Source organism: Silurus aristotelis (genome assembly GCF_946808225.1).
Source record: "Silurus aristotelis genome assembly, chromosome: 15".
NCBI lineage: Eukaryota > Metazoa > Chordata > Actinopteri > Siluriformes > Siluridae > Silurus > Silurus aristotelis.
The window spans coordinates 10,574,535-10,594,425 of record NC_139588.1 but is presented as its reverse complement, the minus strand read 5'-3'; the positions used below and the strand labels follow the sequence as shown (position 1 = coordinate 10,594,425).

The 19,891-nt window shown below is 39.7% G+C and overlaps 1 protein-coding gene across 1 annotated transcript in view; it reads right to left on the bottom strand.

Annotated features, from left to right (window-relative positions):
- The window catches only part of fndc4a (fibronectin type III domain containing 4a), a 40,025-nt gene extending 21,788 nt beyond the window's left edge, over nucleotides 1-18,237 (bottom strand). The window contains exon 1 of the mRNA XM_083562026.1: nucleotides 17,672-18,237. Within this exon, the coding sequence (XP_083418152.1) occupies nucleotides 17,672-17,747 (76 nt within the window). The 5' untranslated portion in view covers nucleotides 17,748-18,237. The remainder of the gene's footprint in view (nucleotides 1-17,671) is intronic.
- Between the last annotated feature and the right edge of the window lie 1,654 nt (nucleotides 18,238-19,891).

Genomic DNA, 19,891 nt, shown 5'->3' with positions numbered 1-19,891 from the left:
CAGAAACTAATTAGCAGAATGATATTCTGGCATGGCTACAGATTAAAAAGTGTAAAGCTAACAGTAAAAAGTAAGAATTTCAAAAGACCTGGACAAAAGTAACCATTGATAACCTTGTGTGAACTTGTGAAAGAGTCCTATATTATAGTGGATTTGCAACCAAGTATTAAAAATAAAAAAATCATTTATGTTAACGTTTGTTTGTCCGCTTTTGGTTATTAGGCATGTCCAAATTGCCAAGTCTTAAAGATTTTCTTTTTCTTTTTTTTTTTATGTCAAGTACAAATAAATGTGTGTTTGTGCTAATACCACACACACACACACACACACACACACACACACACACACACACACACACACACACTTTGTACTTCATTTTCTGCACTACACATGTTTGGAGCGAGACCATAGGGCTAAGAGCAGTATTTAGGACAGAGCCTAAAGGGGAAACAACAACCAACTGGAACACAAATATTCCTATATAGCTGTATTGTTGAGTACACTGTGTCACAGAAAAATGCTATTGACAGATTTTAACACCTTTATACATAAAATATGTGGATTTTATTAGATTATTATTTTTATTTTTTTACATTTACCTAGTCAGTTTTCTATTTGTGAATTAAAATGTTTTTGATTGCATATTAATGGTTATTAATCCCTGCTTAACATTTTTTCTAAAGGTTTTAAACAGATAAGTGATTATGCTGTTAACATTAATGTTAACATTAATGTTAACATTAATGTTAACATTAATGTGTAATAGACTAAAGAAAACTCTTTAAATAAATTGGTCAAAGTGGTAAAATTACGATTTCAGGCTTTTGTGAACTGACAAAATAGTTCACAGAATAAACCAAATGTTAGGGCACACAGCATATCACTGAATACTGCAGTTTTTATAATAGGCATCTCGAAGTCAATAGAACTTTAGGAAGTAGCTTTTGCTAAAGGATGTTATTTTGTTTATCAATGGATAATGAAGTTTGATGCTGGACAATGGTCAATATATAGTGGAACAATTTGATTTTTCTGCATCTATGACCTCGACCCCACTGAACGCTTTGGGATGAATTGCAATGCTGCCCACATTACTGACTTCAACGATGCTCCTTTAGCTGAATGAGCACAAATCCTCACAACCTCTGTCCAAGATTCCCAGGAGAGTGGCACTTATAATAACTGCAAATGGGAGAAATTTGGCAAAAAATCAGTGTGATGCTCATGTGTCCATAAGTTATTGTCCACATATTGTACTTTGTTTTCTGTATTTTAAGCAAGCATAAATGTTTATATTTTGGCTGCTTTTGACTCTAATCATGAAATTGTCATCTGCCTGCAAAGATCATGTTAAAAAAGAAGCCAATATAACAAAGACATTGACAGTCAGTTGGTCCAAAGACAACAGAATGTGTGTTTCTCACACAACGCTGCTCTGGATATGATCACCTTTTTGGAAAATTACTTGCTAAAACATTGAAAAGCTTTTACACACTCTGTGTGTAGAAAATAGAAAGAATATAAAATAAAAAGACAATATTTACACACATTAGGCAGAATCAGAGCTCTGCAGGCACAGACTATTCTCAAGCAATCACAGCAGGCTTTGTAAAGAGATAAAACCACAATCCTTTTTAGGCCGAGCTACTACTATTCAGTGGGTTACAATTCTAACAAATATTTTTTTCCACCTAATTGCTATATATTTGGTGACTTGCTATATATATATATATATATATATATATATATATATATATATATATATATATATATATATATATATATATATATATATATATATATATATATATATAGAGGTGGGAAGTAACGAAGTACAAATACTTCGTTACTGTACTTAAGTAGATTTTTTAAGTAGAGTCTTAAATCAAACACCAAAATCCGCCATGATTCTCACAATTAACCCTCTGGGTGGCGTTTTGTGGGTTTTTCCCTCATAATGGCGAGACAAACTTAAATTACTGTCTTTATTGATTGTACAGATAAAAACAATACATCATTTAAATCTGTAAAATGTCTATAATTTTATATATATATAAGCTTCCTGACTTGACTTGAAGAGGTTCGTTTTCTCCGGTATCACCTCATTAACTGTCCGTGTGGAAACATAGCAAAGGCTCTAAATGATGTCCACATGTTTCTGCACTGATATAGCCTTTATATTTAATCACTGTACATATGCTTAAATATATATCACATGCTGTACATATGATACATGTTTAACACATCCAAGCTGCCAGTTTTGGGCACCTGAGCAAACCCTTAACTCACTACTGCTCATTTAGTAAATGAGATCATTAAGAGTCGCTCTGGATAAACACTTCCAACAGGAAGTGGCTATATCTCGCTATCTTTGTCTCTCTATTTTCTCTATCTAATTGTATCTGTGTCTCTTTTAGTAAATGTCTCTGTCTCACTGTATATGTCTCTCTCTTGCTGTCTCTCTATTTGTTTTTTTTTACTCTTTCTAAAGCTGTGTCTGTGTCTCTTTGTCTTTGTCTCTGTCTTTCCTGCTTATTTACATGTCTAACAAAGTTTTGAAGTAATGCCATTAGTGATCTATGATGAAAGACTTCCCTGGTTCGATTCTTACCTCTAGTTTTATATTGAACATTATAAGAAGTTTTTAAAAACAAAACAATGAAAGATCATTAAAATTGGTTGCTGGCAAATCATGGTATATCAGTGGTGCAGGTGTTGGAGATGTGGTTCTTGTACCTGAGTCACTTCTCATAAACTTCGAGTTACTGAGAGTATGTACAGGAAGGAGAAGTTTTGACCCTCTACCATCATGATCTAAGAGAAAACACTGGTCTCCTAACTATAGAAAAGAGTCCAATAAGCAAAGGTTTGTTTGCCTCTCCTGTGTTGGTGTAATGGTCAGTGAAGTAGTTGCTGCTATCTGACTCACCCGGTTCGATTCCTACCCCTTAGATTTCCTTTAAATTGTTTAAAAAGATTTTAAAAAGAACCAGAAAAGGTCCTAAAAATCAGGTTCTTGCAGAAGTTCCTGTGGCTCAATTGGAAGAGCTTTACCTCTGGGTTGTGAGGTTGCCGGTTCAAACCCCGGCCAGGGCTCAAAGTTAAGAGTGCGGAAGGTTCCGGTGGCCGTAGTAAGGAAGGTGTCAGAAATGGCTGCGTGGAAGGTTGGATGTGGTTTCGGAGAGCGTATCCTGAAGCAGGGGGGCAATATCCGGGCATCTGCCCCCCCGGGTGTCTGAGTAGCTGAAAACAGGGGGTTATGAAGCAAAAAAGTATCGACTTAGTTTTGCATATATAGGGAAAAATTCTGTCAAAAACCTATCACCCTCACTTTTCCTGAGGCTGTGAAGCAGCAGGTCAACTACCTCATTGCTCACCAGACACTACTTTGCACACAGCTTACCCAGTGTGGGGACAAGCCAGACTCGAACCAGCAACCTCTTAACTCAGAGGCAAGGCTTTTACCACAAAGCTATCAAGTCCCACAAGACACCTTCTTTTTTTGGGGGGCTTATCGTTTGTTTCAGGCTTCAAAGCAAGAAATTCAGACCAGACAGAAACACAGAAAGTAGGATTCGAACCCTGAACCCCACCAACAGCAAAATAGCAGTCTTAACCCACTGAACCATCGGGAAGGACTAGCTACAATGATTGTTTAGAGCAGGTCTATCTTTTCTTTCAAACAATCAACACAAGAATATAATGCTAAAGACAGACATAGGAAGCAAACCCATGATGTGATCAGCAGGATTCGAACCCTGATTCACACCATTAGCAAGGCACCAGCATTAACCCACTGAACTATCAGGAAGGACAAGCTGGGGAGCTTGTTTAGAGCAGGTCTATCTTTCTTTTTAACCCATCAAAACAAGAATATGAAGATGTAGGAATCAGGAATTTAACCTACCTCATGACTAGCAGACAGAAAGCCAGGTTTGAACCCTGACCACCAACATTAGCAAAGTACCAGCCTTAACCCACTAAGCCATCAGAAAAAAACAGGATGGGAAGATTAGAGCAGGTCTATCATTCTTTTCAAACCATCAACACAAGAATTTAACGGTAAAGAAAGATGTAGGAAGCGAATACAGATGTAAGTACCCACATTGTAAATAACAGGAAGAAAGCAGGATTCGAACCATGATCCCCACCACCAGCAAGATACCAACCTTAACCCGTTGAACCATTGGTGAGGACAGGCTAGAAAGCTTATTTAGAGCAGGTCTGTCTTTCTTTCTAACCCATTAAAAACAAAAATATATCGCTAAAGAAAGATGTAGGACATAAATCCTGATCGTGACTGGCAGACAGAAAGCAGGATTCGAACCCTGAACCCCACCAAAAGCAAGAAACCTGATTTAACCCACTGAACCATCAAAGGTCTATGTACCTTTAAACCATCAACACAAAAATATAAAGCTAAAGAAAGCAGGAACATAACCTACATCGCAACTAGCAGGATTCAAACCCTGATCCTCACCATCAGCGAGGCACCAGCATTAACCCACTCAACCATGGAAGAGATCAGACTTGGAAGCATGTTTAGATGAGGCACCTTTTGCTTAGATTACTGCTTTGCACACTCTTGGCATTCTCTTGATGCCTACTTGGAAGAACCTACAATATGACATATTTTCAGTTCACTTTTTTGTTATGTATACAATTCCACATGTGTTAATTCATAGTTTTGATGCCTTCAGTGTGACTCTACAATTTTCATAGTCATGAAAATAAAGAAAACTCTTTAAATGAGCAGGTGTGTCCAAACTTTTGGTCTGTACTGTATATATAACATATATAAACTTTTGGTCTGTACTGTATGTGTGCGTATATATATATATATATATATATATATATATATATATATATATATATATATATATATATATATATATATATATATATATATATATATATATATATATATATATATATATATATATATATATATACATTGAGGAAAATAAGTATTTGAACACCCTGCTATTTTGCAAGTTCTCCCACTTAGAATTAATGGAGAGGTCTGAAATTGTCATCGTAGGTGCATGTCCACTGTGAGAGACATAATCAAAAAAAATTAATCCAGAAAACACAATGTATGATTTTTTTTACTATTTATTTGTATGATACAGCTGCAAATAAGTATTTAAACACCTGAGAAAGTCAATGTTAATATTTGGTACAGTAGCCTTTGTTTGCAATTACAGAGGTCAAACTTTCCTGTAGTTTTTCACCAGGTTTGCACACACTGCAGGAGGGATTTTGGCCCACTCCTCCACACAGATCTTCTCTTGATCAGTCAGGTTTCTGGCCTGTCGCTCAGAAACACGGAGTTTGAGCTCCCTCCAAAGATTCTCTATTGGGTTTAGGTCTGGAGACTGGCTAGGCCACGCCAGAACCTTGATATGCTTCTTACAGAGCCACTGCTTGGTTATCCTGGCTGTGTGCTTCGGGTCATTGTCATGTTGGAAGACCCAGCCTCGACCCATCTTCAATGCTCTAACTGAGGGGAGGAGATTGTTCCCCAAAATATCGCAATACATGGCCCCGGTCATCCTCTCCTTAATAAAGTGCAGTCGCCCTGTCCCATGTGCAGAAAAACACCCCCAAAGCATGATGCTACCACCCCCATGCTTCACAGTAGGGATGGTGTTCTTGGGATGGTACTCATCATTTTTCTTCCTCCAAACACGTTTAGTGGAATTATGACCCAAAAGTTCTATTTTGGTCTCATCTGACCACATGACTTTCTCCCATTAAACTCTGAAGAGATTACGTGGACTACCCTTCCAGAAACTCTACCTGTTCGATGGACTTCAACCCTGCATCGACTACCGGAACCTTAACAGTCAGATCTCTCCACTCCCATATCCACACCCTCTGGTCCTGGCCTCCCTGGAAGATCAACAAGGCGTGGGTATCTTTACCAAGCTGGATCAACGAAGCGCCTACAACCTTGTGCGCATCTGCCGAAGAGACGAGTGGAAGACCGCCTTCATAACCCCCGCTGGACACTATGAGTATCGCATCATGCCCAGCAGTTTTCCAGACATTTATTAATGAGGTGTTCAGAACTTTCCTCCACCAATTTGTAATCGTCTACATTGATGACATCCTCATCTTTTCCCTTACCCTGCAGGAACACCAAGGCCCAGCATCGCTTTTATCTCAATCTCCCTAAGTGCGAGTTCCATCGACCTGAGGTGCAGTTCCTGGGTTATTTGATCAGCTCGGCGGGTATTCGGATGGATGAGGGAAAGGTGAAGGTGGTACGGGACTGACCACGTCCAGACTCCGTGAAGGAACTCCAACGCTTCCTGGGCTTTGCTAACTTCTACTGCCGATTCATCCAGGGTTTCAGCCTGGTCATCCCTCCACTCACCTCCCTACTAAGGGGGAATGCGAAGGCGATCACGTGGACCACAGAGGCGGACAAGGCCTTTAACGAGCTAAGGAAACGGTTCTGCGTTGCTCCCCTCCTACAGATCCCCAACTCCCATTCGTAGTGGAGGTAGATGCTTCCTCCACTGGCGTAGGGGCCGCCTTGTCCCAACAGTCTGGAGAGCCTTCAAGGCTTCGACCCTGCACCTTCTTTTCAAAAAGCTGTCTCCGGCTGAGCAGAACTACGACATTGGGAACCAGGAACTCATCGCCATCAAACTAGCGCTGGAGGAGTGGGGACACTGGTTCGAAGAAGCAATGCACCCTTTCACAGTCTTTACCGACCATAAGAACCTAAAATACTTCCACGAGGCCAAGAGATTGAACCCCAGATAAGCAAGATGGGCACTGTTCCTTACCCGGTTCGACTACACCATCACTTACCGGCTAGGTTCAAAGAACGGCAAGGCAGATGCTCTGTCCCAGATCTATGGCCCTGAAGAGCCCAACGACCCGGAGCCCATCATTCCCCCTAAACTCTTTACTATGCACCATCATCTGGGATCTGAAGGAGGAAATCCCCACGTCTACTCTGGAAGAACCGGTCCCAGTGGGATGCTAGGAGGGTAGGACGTAAGTCCTGAGACATGTTGACAAGCCTTGCTAAAGTCGATGTACGAAGCTCCCAGTCCAGGCCACCAAGGAATAAGAGACAAACACTCCACCTAGCCCAAGCTCGTTACTGGTGGCCTGGAATGAGCGAGTCGGTTGCTCGGTGGTTGTACCATCTGCGCCATGTCAAAGATCCCCCGACATGTACCTGTAGGGAAGCAGGTCCCTCTGCCGATCTCGCAGCGGCCCTGGTCACATTTAGGGATCGATTTTGTCACAGATCTGCCTCGGTCGGTAGTTAAAACTTGTTTTACTACTTTGGTTTCCACCTGCTTGAATCCAGCCTGACAATATATATATTGGCTTTGCAAAATGACCAACATTTCTTCCAGCATCAATCAATCTGAGAATCTGATTTTTATTATTTTCTAATATTAATTTTGCAGGGACGTTGTAGGTATCGGTTTATAAACATGGTATGGTGGAAGGGTATAAATTGGAAAGGTCCATGCTGAATAATCTTTATATTTATGCCTCCATTTAAATGAGAGATTATGTCAATTATTGTAAATGGACCTCACCCCAAAAAACTGTTTTTGGCAGATCATGACAGAAAGTTTAATAAAAACTTATAATATTTTAAATTTTCAATATTGCCTTTAAAAAAACAATGAAACGGTGGAATTTAAGTTCATTCACTAATCTTTAGTACGCCCTTTATCATTGTCAGCATCATGGTGAATCAGGAGGGGTACACTCTGTTTGTATAGAATGCCAGTCCATTGATAATCATGCATGCTCCAAGACTAATTGAAGTGATTTACAGTAACCTGTCGATTACTTTCTGGTGGGTGGATCAGGAGATCATCCCAGGAGATCAGTAGTACCTAAAAAAATACACAATCCAGCCACAGACGTCTGACTTTGTCAGCAATGCCACTGTCAGTCACTGCGATTACATTTCACTTGTCCTGTTGTTTAATGTAAATGATTTTACATTTTTGTTTCTGAATTGCACTGTTGCTGCATGATAATTACGCAAAAGAGAATGTGTCCAGTTGTTCCTAACTGGTTGGAGAATGCATGAGTACTTGATTTTTACATGTAAAATTACATATAATGTTATTACACAATTATATGCTTTACCTTCTCCCTAAAGTTTACCTACTAAGAAATTTTAGCATTAGGCTTATTTAGTTTAGTGCAGTATGCAAATAAAATGCCATAGGCTTTCAAGCTAAATTTTAACTTCTGCTATATTGTTGTCTCCCCATTTGAGAGTTTGTAGCTTGTATATTTTGGTTAAATAAATATAACCAACAATTTAACTCACATGATGAAATGATCAACTTCTAAACTTGTTGAAGTTGTTATGTGAACATGAACACACCACCAAATTTGTATTCCTCTCAGCAGTGGGATTAGAAGGATCATTGAGAGTTTCTGTCTTTTATGAAACCTGTTTGATCTGGTTTTACTGAAGATGGGCACTGAGTTGTAGCTCAGTGATTAAACTGCTAGGTTACTGAAGGTCAGGGGTTCAAGCCCGGTATCGCCAAGTTGCCACTCTTGGGTCCATGAGCAAGGCCCTTAGCCCTCTGTGCTCCAGGGGCGCTGTATCCTGACTGACCCTGTTCTCTGACCCCAGCTTCTGAGCAAGCTGGGATATGTGTAGAAATTATTTCACTGTGCTGTGATGTATATGTGGCAAATAAAAGCTATTCATCTAGCAACTGTATTTCACCTGGGTTTCTAGATTTCATGTGGTATTAATGCAGCAGTAATGCATTTGTCCTGAATTGGTTATTGGTAAAAAAAATATATATTTTTTTACATTTTACTATTACTCCCGTTTTCTATAAATTAACCATCCACTTTTCTCACTGAATTTAATGCAGACCTAAAATTCTGCCCTTTTTATATCATTAGCTTTCATGGGGTTCTTCTTCTTCTTTTGGCTGCTCCCATTAGGGGTCGCCACAGCGGATCATCCGTCTCCATACCACCCTGTCCTCTACATCTGCCTCTTTTACACCAACTACCTGCATGTCTTCCCTCACCAAATCCATGAACCTCCTCCTTGGCCTTCCTCTTTTCCTCCTACCTGGTGGCTCCATCCTCAGCATTCTTCTACCAATATAATTCATGTCCCTCCTCTGCACATGTCCAAACCATCTCAATCTCGCCTCCCTCACCTTGTCACCAAAACATCCTACATGCGCTGTCACTCTAATAAACTCATTTCTAATCTTATCCATCCTCGTCACTCCCAACGAAAACCTTAACATCTTCAGCTCTGCTACCTCCAGCTCCACCTCCTGTCTTTTACTCAATGCCACTGTCTCTAATCCATACAACATCGCAGGTCTCACCACAGTCCTATAAACTTTCCCTTTCATTTTTGCAGATACCCTACTATCACAAATCACTCCTGTCACTCTTCTCCACCCACTCCACCCTGCCTGCACTCTTTTCTTCACTTCTCTAACACACTCTCCATTACTTTGCACTGTTGACCCCAGGTACCTGAACTCCTCCACCTTCTCCAGCTCTTCTCCCTGCAACCGCACCACTCCACTGCCCTCCCTCTCATTCACACACATGTATTCTGTCTTACTCCTACTGAGTTTCATTCCCCTTCTCTCCAGCGCATACCTCCACCTCTCCAGGCTCTTCTCAACCTTCTCCCTACTCTCACCACAAATCACAATATCATCCGCAAACATCATAGTCCAGGGAGACTCCTGTCTGACCTCGTCCGTCAACCTGTCCATCACCACTGCAAACAGGAAAGGGTTTAGGGCCGATCCTTGATGCAGTCCAACCTTCACCCTGAACCAGTCTGTCGTACCTACTGCACACTTCACTGCCGTCACACTGTCCTCATACATGTCCTGCACCACCCTCACATACTTCTCCGACACACCTGACTTCCTCATACAATACCACAACTCCTCTCTTGGCACCCTGTCGTACGCTTTCCCTAAATCCACAAATACACAATGCAATTCCTTCTGTCCTTCTCTATACTTCTCCATCAACATTCTCAAAGCAAATAAGGCATCTGTGGTGCTCTTCCTCGGCATAAAACCATACTGTTGCTCACAGATGGTCACCTCTTCTCCCAGCCTGGCTTCCACTACTCTTTCCAATAACTTCATGGTGTGACTGATCAATTTAATTCCCCTGTAGTTACTGCAAGATTGCACATCTCCTTTATGCTTAAAGATCGGTACCAGCACACTTCTTCTCCATTCCTCAGGCATCTTCTCACCTTCCAAAATCCTGTTAAACAATCTGGTCAAAAACTCCACTGCCATCTCTCCTAAACATCTCCACGCTTCTACCGGTATGTCATCTGGTCCAACCGACTTTCCACTCTTCATCCTCTTAATCGCTGCTCTCATTTCCTCCTTACTAATCCTATCCACTTCCTGCTTAACCAACTCCACATCATCCAACCTTCTCTCTCTCTCTGATTTTCCTCATTCATCAGCTGCTCAAAATACTCCCTCCACCTTCTCAACACACTCTCCTCACTAGTCAACACATTTCCCTCTCCATCCTTTACTGCTCTAACTTGCAGTACATCCTTCCCAGCTCGGTCCCTCTGTCTGGCCAATCGGTATAAATCCTTTTCTCCTTCCTTAGTGTCCAACCTTTCATACAGCTCCTCATACGCCTTTTCCTTGGCTTTCGCCACATCCCTCTTAACCTGCTGCCGCATCTCCTTGTACTCCTGCCTACTTTTCTCATCACTCTGTCTATCCCACTTCTGTTTTGCCAACCTCTTTCTCCTTATGCTCACCTGCACTTCCTCATTCCACCACCACATCTCCTTGTCTTGCTTTCTATTTCCAGATGTCACACCAAGTACTTTTCTAGCTGCCTCCCTCATCACTTCAGCAGTAGTTGCCCAATCATCCAACACCTCCTTAAGACCACTGAGCCCCTGTCTGACCTCTTCCCTGAACCTCACACTACACTCTTCCTCCTTCAGTTTCCACCATCTTATTCTTCTTTCAGTCCTCACTCTCCTCCTCTTCTTCTTCGCCTCTAAAACCATCCTAAAGACCACCATCCGATGCTGTCTAGCTAAACTGTCCCCTGCCAACACCTTACAGTCTCCAATCTCCTTCAGGTTGCATCTCCTGCATAGCACATAGTCCACCTGTGTGCACTTTCCGTCACTTATACGTCACCCTATGATCCTCCTTCTTCTTAAAATAAGTGTTCACCACTGCCATTTCCATCCTTTTAGCAAAATCTACCACCATCTGCCCTTCCACATTCCTCTCCTTAAAACCATACCTACCCATCACCTCCTCATCACCTCCTCATCCCTTCACCTACATGCCCATTAAAGTCTGCCCCAATCACCAATCGTTCTTTCCTAGGTACACCATCTACCACTTTATCTAATTCACTCCAGAATCTTTCCTTCTCCTCCATCTCACAGCCCACTTGTGGAGCATAGGCACTGATGACATTTATCATCATCCCTTCAACTTCCACCTTCACGATCATCACCCTATCAGAAACTCTCTTCACCTCCACTACACTCTTACTGTACTCTTCCTTCAGAATCACCCCTACACCATTTCTCTTTCCATCCACACCATGATAAAACAGTTTAAATCCACCTCCAATGTTCCTGGCCTTACTCCCTTTCCACTTGGTCTCCTGAAAACACAGCATATCTACCTTTCTCCTCTCCATCATATCAGCTACCTCTCTCCCTTTACCCGTCATAGTACCAACATTTAAAGTACCAACCCGAACCTCCACTCTCTTGCACTGCTCCTTTCCCTGCCGTCTCTGTAGACGTCTTCCTCCTCTCCTTCTCCTCCTTCGGCCAACAGTAGCCCAATTTCCACCGGTACCCTGTCGGCTAACGATACCTGTGGCAGTCGTTGTTAACCCGGGCCTCGACCGATCCGGTATGAAATTCTCATTTGTGATCCGCATATTCGATTTGGCACATGTTTTACGCTGGATGCCCTTCCTAACGCAACCCTCCCCATTTACCCGGGCTTGGGACCGGCACTGGCTTGTGCATCCATAATGGCTGGGTTATTAGCTTTTATTTGATTAGTCTTTCAAATTATTTCTGCCACTTTTAAGCCAAAATCTAGCTCCTTTATGTTTTAATACAATTGAATTTTTCCTTTGTGTGAAGAAAGACCATTGCAGACTCTCAAACATGTTCAGGTTTTGACATACGATTTACATTTACTGTGAGAAAATATTATATTTAGAATCATAAAAAAAATACAGTGTAAGTCATTAATTCACCAACATCCAGATTGCAATATTATCAATAATCAATAAATTAAAGCCTATGTAAGGCATACAATATTACTACAAATCTATTAAAATTAAGTTTTCGAACAGTGTCTGCAGGGTTCTGAACATATCTGTTCTGAATTTGATATCCTTCAATGTTTTTACTTGAGGTGCTGTTCTTTTCACCAGCTGTGCTACATTGAATTAAATTACTGCTTTCCTGTTTATTTCTATCCTGCTGCCTACAGTAGTCTTTGTGTATCAAAGGTGGCATGGTTAGTCTAAATAGCATGAATACATGCACTTATACCAATAGATGCTCTGACTCACTGGCTTTATGGGTGCCAGGTACTTCATCTTCCTGTTTTTTTCAGATAAAGTGAAAATCAGATAAGAATAAATATGCTGCACATGCACATTCTCCATGTGAAGTCTGCTAACCTCATACTGCAAACATCTTTACGTCTATAGATCTTTGCAGGCAATATCTATAAATAAAGTAACAAACCTCTGCACTTCATCTTCCTCTTTTAATTAACAAAAAATAGACTAAACCTCATAATCTAATATTATGTAAATGCTCTGGAGAAGAGACACTGATTGAACGATCTGACTTAGCTCCCTGAGTAACCGAATACAAAGCCACAAAGGGCAGTTGTCATATTAATGCTGGATAACTGTGACAACAGAAGCTCTGCAGGTCACATGAATGCCATCATCTGTTTTTATGGGGTTTTGCATGCACAGCATGTGCATGTGAGTGTTTGAAGAGTTACAGTAAGTGCATGCAAACTTGGTGATAGCTACATGTACATCAGTCTATTATTAATTGAGCAAAAAGCGAGAAGAATTCATTGACCTCTATTGCAAACAAACCTTCACTATTAAGGATTAAAGCACCAGAACAAACATATATGTGTTAGAAGGTTGCCACCTCTGATTTGGCATATTAGTACTTTAAATATATGCAATCACCAGATATGCTTATTTACTGCATGTTTTTTTTTTCTATGACTTGCTTAATTGTAAAGTGTTGGGGTACGATAGCACTGATCAAAAACTTGTAAAACCCCAGGATCAACAACCTGCCACTGTTGGGACTTTAAACAAGGCCCCTAATCGCTCAACTTTTTGGTTGTGTTAGTTACAAAAATACTTTGGATAAACATGCCAAATAGATTAAACTGCTAATGTCACAAAGCAAGATGTCACAACAACTTTGCTTGTTTGTTTGTTTAATCTACAGCGTGGGTGAAAAGTAACTAGGCATTACAAATTGGTAATAAATTCCCTATTTCTAATACAAATTTATTGAAACAAATTGTACATGAACTGTATTACATAGAAAAATGAAGTCAAATCTTTAAATTTCAATGTAGGCACTGGTGGCGTCAACAAGTTTCCTCCAATGGCCGGGAACGGAATGTACAGTCTTCTGAAGGAAGTCGTTTGGGATATTGCTGGGAACCTCCTGAATCCATTCTGTGCCTCCAAGTCCAAAAGTGTGCGAAGCTTTGTCTTTTACACCTCATCCTTTGCGTAGCCCCACAGGAAAAAAAATTACATTGAGTGAGATCTAGATTTCTTGGAGGCCATTCATGAGGTCTAAATCGTCCCAGCCAAATGGGTAGTGCACCATCCTGCATGAAAATAAGTTCTACAGCCATTAAATATTGCACAGTTACTTTTTACCCACTCTGAATATGATCAGTGTTATTCAGACACCTGAGTATTGAACACTCTCTTCCAAACCATGTCAATTATTACTAAGTTTTACACTTTTGCTGCTAAAACAGGCTCCACTCTTCTGGGAAGACTTTTAGGATTGTTGTCCATTCAGCCACAAGAGTGCACTAATGTAAGGCTGGCATTCCAATTTATAACTGACGTGTTCAACAAGTTTGAGGTCAGTGCTCTTCGAAGGCCACTCAAGTGTTTCCATACCAACCTTGGAAAACAGAATGGCTTTGTGAAAAAATTAAAAAATAAAATAAAAACAAGAACAAGAACAACTCCTATGTAATCAGGTGCTTCAAATTTTGTTGGAAGAAACACATGTGGGTGGGTGATCAGGTGTCCATGTACTTTTAGAAATACAGTGTAGTGTATGTGCAGTTTTAGTGATCCATCTACTGTATGTAACTTGGATGAATGTGCACTGAGCAAAATAAATTTTATACCCATGTAGAAACGTAATGTTCTCTAAGTAATAGTAAGTGTTTATTGGTGCCTTGCCACAAGCAGAAAATAAACTACGTGAATGGATGGCAATAAACTCCTGCTGATGTAGGAAACGATTATTTGGACTATAAAGCACAGGTGTTATAGCTGTCCTGTTAAAAGCATTTTTTTTTTTCAGGATGAAAAAACCGGGTGCTGACCAGATTTGGAATTTTGATCTGTTGTAAAGATCTGTTTGCTGTTTCATAATAAATGGTGTACGCTTAATTTGGAGTGGTAAATGGGTAAAAATCAATTTGCAATATCACCAGCATTATTCCTCTATCTACATCCCATTTCGCCATGTAAGTCAGGGTGTACTTGTTTCTATTATGTAACTTGCCGTCAAGGCATCACAGGTTGTCCAGGGTAAGATGCTAAGTGTACAGTATATAAAAGCAAAAAGCCACATGGGGCACAGACATGCTCTCAGGCTGAATCACAGTTTATGCTGGTTTCTCACATTAGCAGCATTTGAGAAAACATTCTGAGTGCACAGGCAGTCATGTTCCTAGAGCTAGCTTAAAAAAACACTGAATACATGCAGCAACTGTAGCCACCCGAATCTTACAAAAATACAGTATACACTTCCATAAATATAAAATAAACAAAATAAAGAGAAAATGGTTTCATTGAAATCCATTTAGTTTGTGTAATGTATGCTTTTTTTTTCAGAGGCAATTTAATATTTATTTAATACAATTTAATACAAATGTTCATGTTAACTATTTGATCTAAAACTAAATTCTGAGAACAATAAGAAATTAAATTGGATTTGAATGAATTAGAATCTTGAATATTTTGCCATTTTTATTAGAGGAAACTGCTTTGGCAAAGTCACTATGTTTATTTATATTTATGTTTATTTAAAATACCCAGATTTCTGTAACTCATATGCAAATAATGCAGATTAAAGGATGGGCACTATGCGAAGAATACCAAATACTTAGGGTTTGCTACCAAACTAAAAAAGAGATAAACCCTGATAAAGAGTAAAAATCAGTATTATTTTGTAGATTTTTTTTTTATTAATTCAATTCATTAATATTATAGTAAAATTAATTATTTTGATAAATATGGGCAGCTATATTTTTTTTTCTCTTTTTTATCACATTACCTGTGATATATAAAAAAAAATCATAGAAAAACTATTGTGCTATCATTTACTGTGATATTAATATGTGATCATATTGCCCTGTCCTAATGCACACTGTGACAGCATTTTTGCAAAACACCTTCATGGATGCTAAATTCAGTTGAGCCACTGATGGAGACTATCTGACAGCAATGCAGAAAAGGATTAAAGATGCAGGGTCATTGTCACAATTGCCTTTGCTTGAAAATTGATATAATAGACGTTCAATCCTATCAGAGTTGTAAAAACCATAACAAAATAAAACCATGACTACCTATTCTATCAATATTCAACATGTCTTTGGCCAAGGACATTTTTTATGCAGACACAGAAAATAATCTTTTTGCATATGGAGCTCTAATGTATATTGTAGCTAATGTATCTAAGGCATTCATTTATTAATTATTAAGTTATTTGTTACCAGGATTTACCAAATACACTTTTAACGAATAAACAAACTGAGCCTGGCCCTAAACATTCTCTTGAGCTATATAATTTTATAGTATTTTATATCAGCTGAATTATATTATCCACAGTGTTTTGGGGTTTTATCATACATACTGTAAGTAGCACATGATAAAGTGTAAAATACCACAATGTACTACTGTCCACATAATTCCTTTACATGAATGGTGCTTTGTAAAAGTGGTACTGTACTGTTTTCTCCCTTGTAACATTGCAGAGTGTGGTATGTTTATAATAGTTTATGACTACCTGATTTTAATCAGTGCCCGTAATCCTTTAGTCACCTATTTGCCACTCTTGTCATCTCTTACAGCATTGATTTTGCTTCTGTCTGATGATAGAAGTAAGACTATGCACTGTAGTTTTTCTCATGTCCACTGTGCGTTTCAGACTAGCCAGTCTCAATGAGTGTGGTTCAAATGCTTATTTATAGTACTTGGAAAGCATATCGATATCTGTCAGCATCTTAGCGTGCACAGATGCCCATTTGTCAGGGCAGAGAATCCCATTGTTGCAGCATCCACAATACTTGATCACTAAGGTTTCAAATTAAAGTATCGCTTTGTACAAGGATGTCTGCCAAATAGAGTGCATGGACATGAGCAGGGCTGGGTTAACTCAAATATCCTGAACACATTCCCAATATACCCTGTGCAAGGTTACTGATTTACTGGTAGTTGATTATTATATTCTGACTAATCTTTATTTTGCTTCTCTCTGCAGCTTTTATCTTCACATACAGTAATAGAAAGACCTGCTACAGGTTTAGAACAAAATGCATTAACTGTGAATAAAACAGACCTGCAGACCACACAATACCAGATCCCTTACCCCTCACACTTTTCATGATATCACAAATACGCTTCCAGTTAGAAAAATTGTATCATTCTGACAAGGAACTGAGATCCAGAAATACAGTTATGGCAGGACAGTTATGATGCAAATCAGGTACCATTTTTTTTTTGTAATTACACAAAAGTAAAATGTGTACAAAAGGATTCATTTTTGTTTTGTTTCCAACTAACCTTGAAAAATTCCCCTGCTTTACTTTTACACTTGGTGTGTTTATTCAGTCATTTATCTGATTGTCTAGTGCATCCTTTGTATTTGAGTTGGTAAATCCTATTCTGCCAGCGGTGCACTAAACTCACTTACAGCTGCAGCGCTAGTATTACTATTGCTTTTGCAAATGTCAGTCTTGACAGCTCGTTGCTATTAATACTCACCAATACAAGCTTTAGACTGTCCTACAGTACCAAAAAATGACCCTGCTGTCCATAATTACAGGCATACATACATACATACATACACACACACAAATACACACGCACACACATATATATATGAATATGATTCATTGTTATAGCTTTTTTTTTTCCAGTCTCACAACAAGCCAGGATGTGAAACAATTCCATTCCAGCTGCGCCTCATTCTCGTTGTCTCAATGAAGCTGCAATCACGTGCATTTAAACAGCTGGATTTGTCGCCAGAACGCTAAAAGACTGAAACGTGTTGCTGCAAACCTGCAAGCCATCATCTGGTTATAGAAAGCGAAGCTGACCGTTCACTTACTTGCTCCGACAAGAAACATGTCAGTGCCTAAAAGCAACAGTGCGACAGAGTTGCACAGAAGGAAGACGCGAGCCATATTTCAGCACGCTGCTTCTGCTTTCTTCCTTTGGACAAATCTCCGACTCGAAACAGCTGCAGGCTTCAGCGCTTCTTCATCCGCTCCATGTTCACTGAACACTGGCCGCAATTCAATTCGTTTAAAGCAAGTCCGTCAACTTTACCGATTTCTCCAACAAGATCATGCTCTCTCTCACACATACACACTCTCTCTCGCGCGCGCGCACACACACGCTCTTGAGCTCCAGATGACGTCCATGTCGCGCTATGTCAGGTGTCTTGACTCATTTTCTTCATCTCCGGCAGCTGGATGACATCTGCTGCTTTAGGGAGGAAAAAAAAAAGTCAGCTCACGTATGGGTCGTCCCTGGTTTTCTTTATACATCCGACAACAAGTAGGATTAAGATCTCAGAGTTTGTGTGCGCTTCAGTCTCCTGATGGAGAGTGCGGTAGATGTGTAAAGGAGCAGAGGACCTGTGAAGGCAATGCTAACGTTAACTCTTCACCCACTCACGCGCTTCGGTTCAGGGGTGGAGGGAAAACCTGTCTTTATTCGTTAATGCATGCTGCTGGAGTCTGTAAGATTTCAGTGCTTTCAGTTGCACGGGACACAAAGCCAACATTCAGTTCACCCACCAGTCTTCATGTTATTATTAGGTTAGGAATTCCTGCATCAGGGCATGACACTGTCACATTTAACGTATGAGGACAATAGAAAGGATCTCTCAAATACAGGGCACAGTTGAATTAAAAAGGACACACACACACACACACACACACACACACACACACACACACACACACACACACACACACACACACACACACACAATCTGTTTGCCATGTGTGCATGCATGCACGCATGCATCAATGAATAAATAAATGGACCTAGCACCAACTTGCAAAATATTAAGCTTTTTTTTTTTTTTCCCCCACAGAAAATGAGCATTAACAATTGAACAAATGCACTCCTGAGACCTTTTGCTGCAGTGACATGTTTAAAGCTAAAAACAGAAACATTTTCTTATATACAGTAGGGGTGTACACAAAGGGGAAAGAAATTCACAATATATCTTAAAATGTCTGGTTGTTTTGATGCCATGGTCACCACCTTCAATTAAAGTAGTTTATGCATTTGTTCATTACTGGCTAGGTTTTTTTTTTTTTTGGGACATGGACAGTTCTTTTTTGCAGGTACTGTGTGTGTGTGTGTATATATATATATATATATATATATATATATATGACATTCCAGAACTGGTGAAACAGAAGCACACAACGATTTCTTGATACATACAGTTAAATAAATATACTTTTCCCCAATATAATACTGCCTCATACTTGCTTGCAACCTATTGCATTTTCAGAACATTATGAGATCCCTGTGGAGCTCTGTTTATTTGGTGAACAATGTTACATTTATTAAAAATTTTTTATCAGAAATGCGATTTCTGTTTAATGGCCCAGTAGGAGTTATTTGAGACCATGGTCATATCATAAGGTTAAAAATAAAATAAATTGAAGATTTTTGTAGGGTTTTTATTTTATTCATGTAGAAATAGTGGCATCCTTGTAATTTGCTGGATGAATAGTCTACTATATAGAAACATTTTCCTCTGTCACCTCTGGCTTCCTCATTAGTTTATAAATGTTTATCTACAGTATATTTGTTATGTATAGGCCAAGCGTCAGGAACCGGGAGTAAAACAAGGTATCGTTTATTAGTCTTAAATATACAAACACAAGAGAGTATGAAACGTGACTGCAGGAGATGGCAGACTTAACTGAGTGCTTCACCCAACATGCTAGGAGCAGGGAACCTCAGGTAGTAAGAATGGTCGTAAACTGTAGATCGGATGGTGAGTGAAGGGGAAAAGGGACCTTATAAAGAGGACAGGTAAAAAAAGGACAGGTGTAGGTGATTGGTAGGAGGGAGAGGCTGAGCAAGAGTGTTGAGTGTTGGAGGGGAGCGTGACTGGTGGCTCTCTGAAAACATCTTGATTTCTGTGAAGATATATTATTGTAACAATTAAATACAGCAATTTCCATGTGTAAAGTGGTATATAAATACTGTAAAATTTAATCTCTGTGAGCACTATGTGTCCTTCTTCACTATCTCTGTAGATACTAATGAGGCAGAGGCCATTATACATGCATGCGTG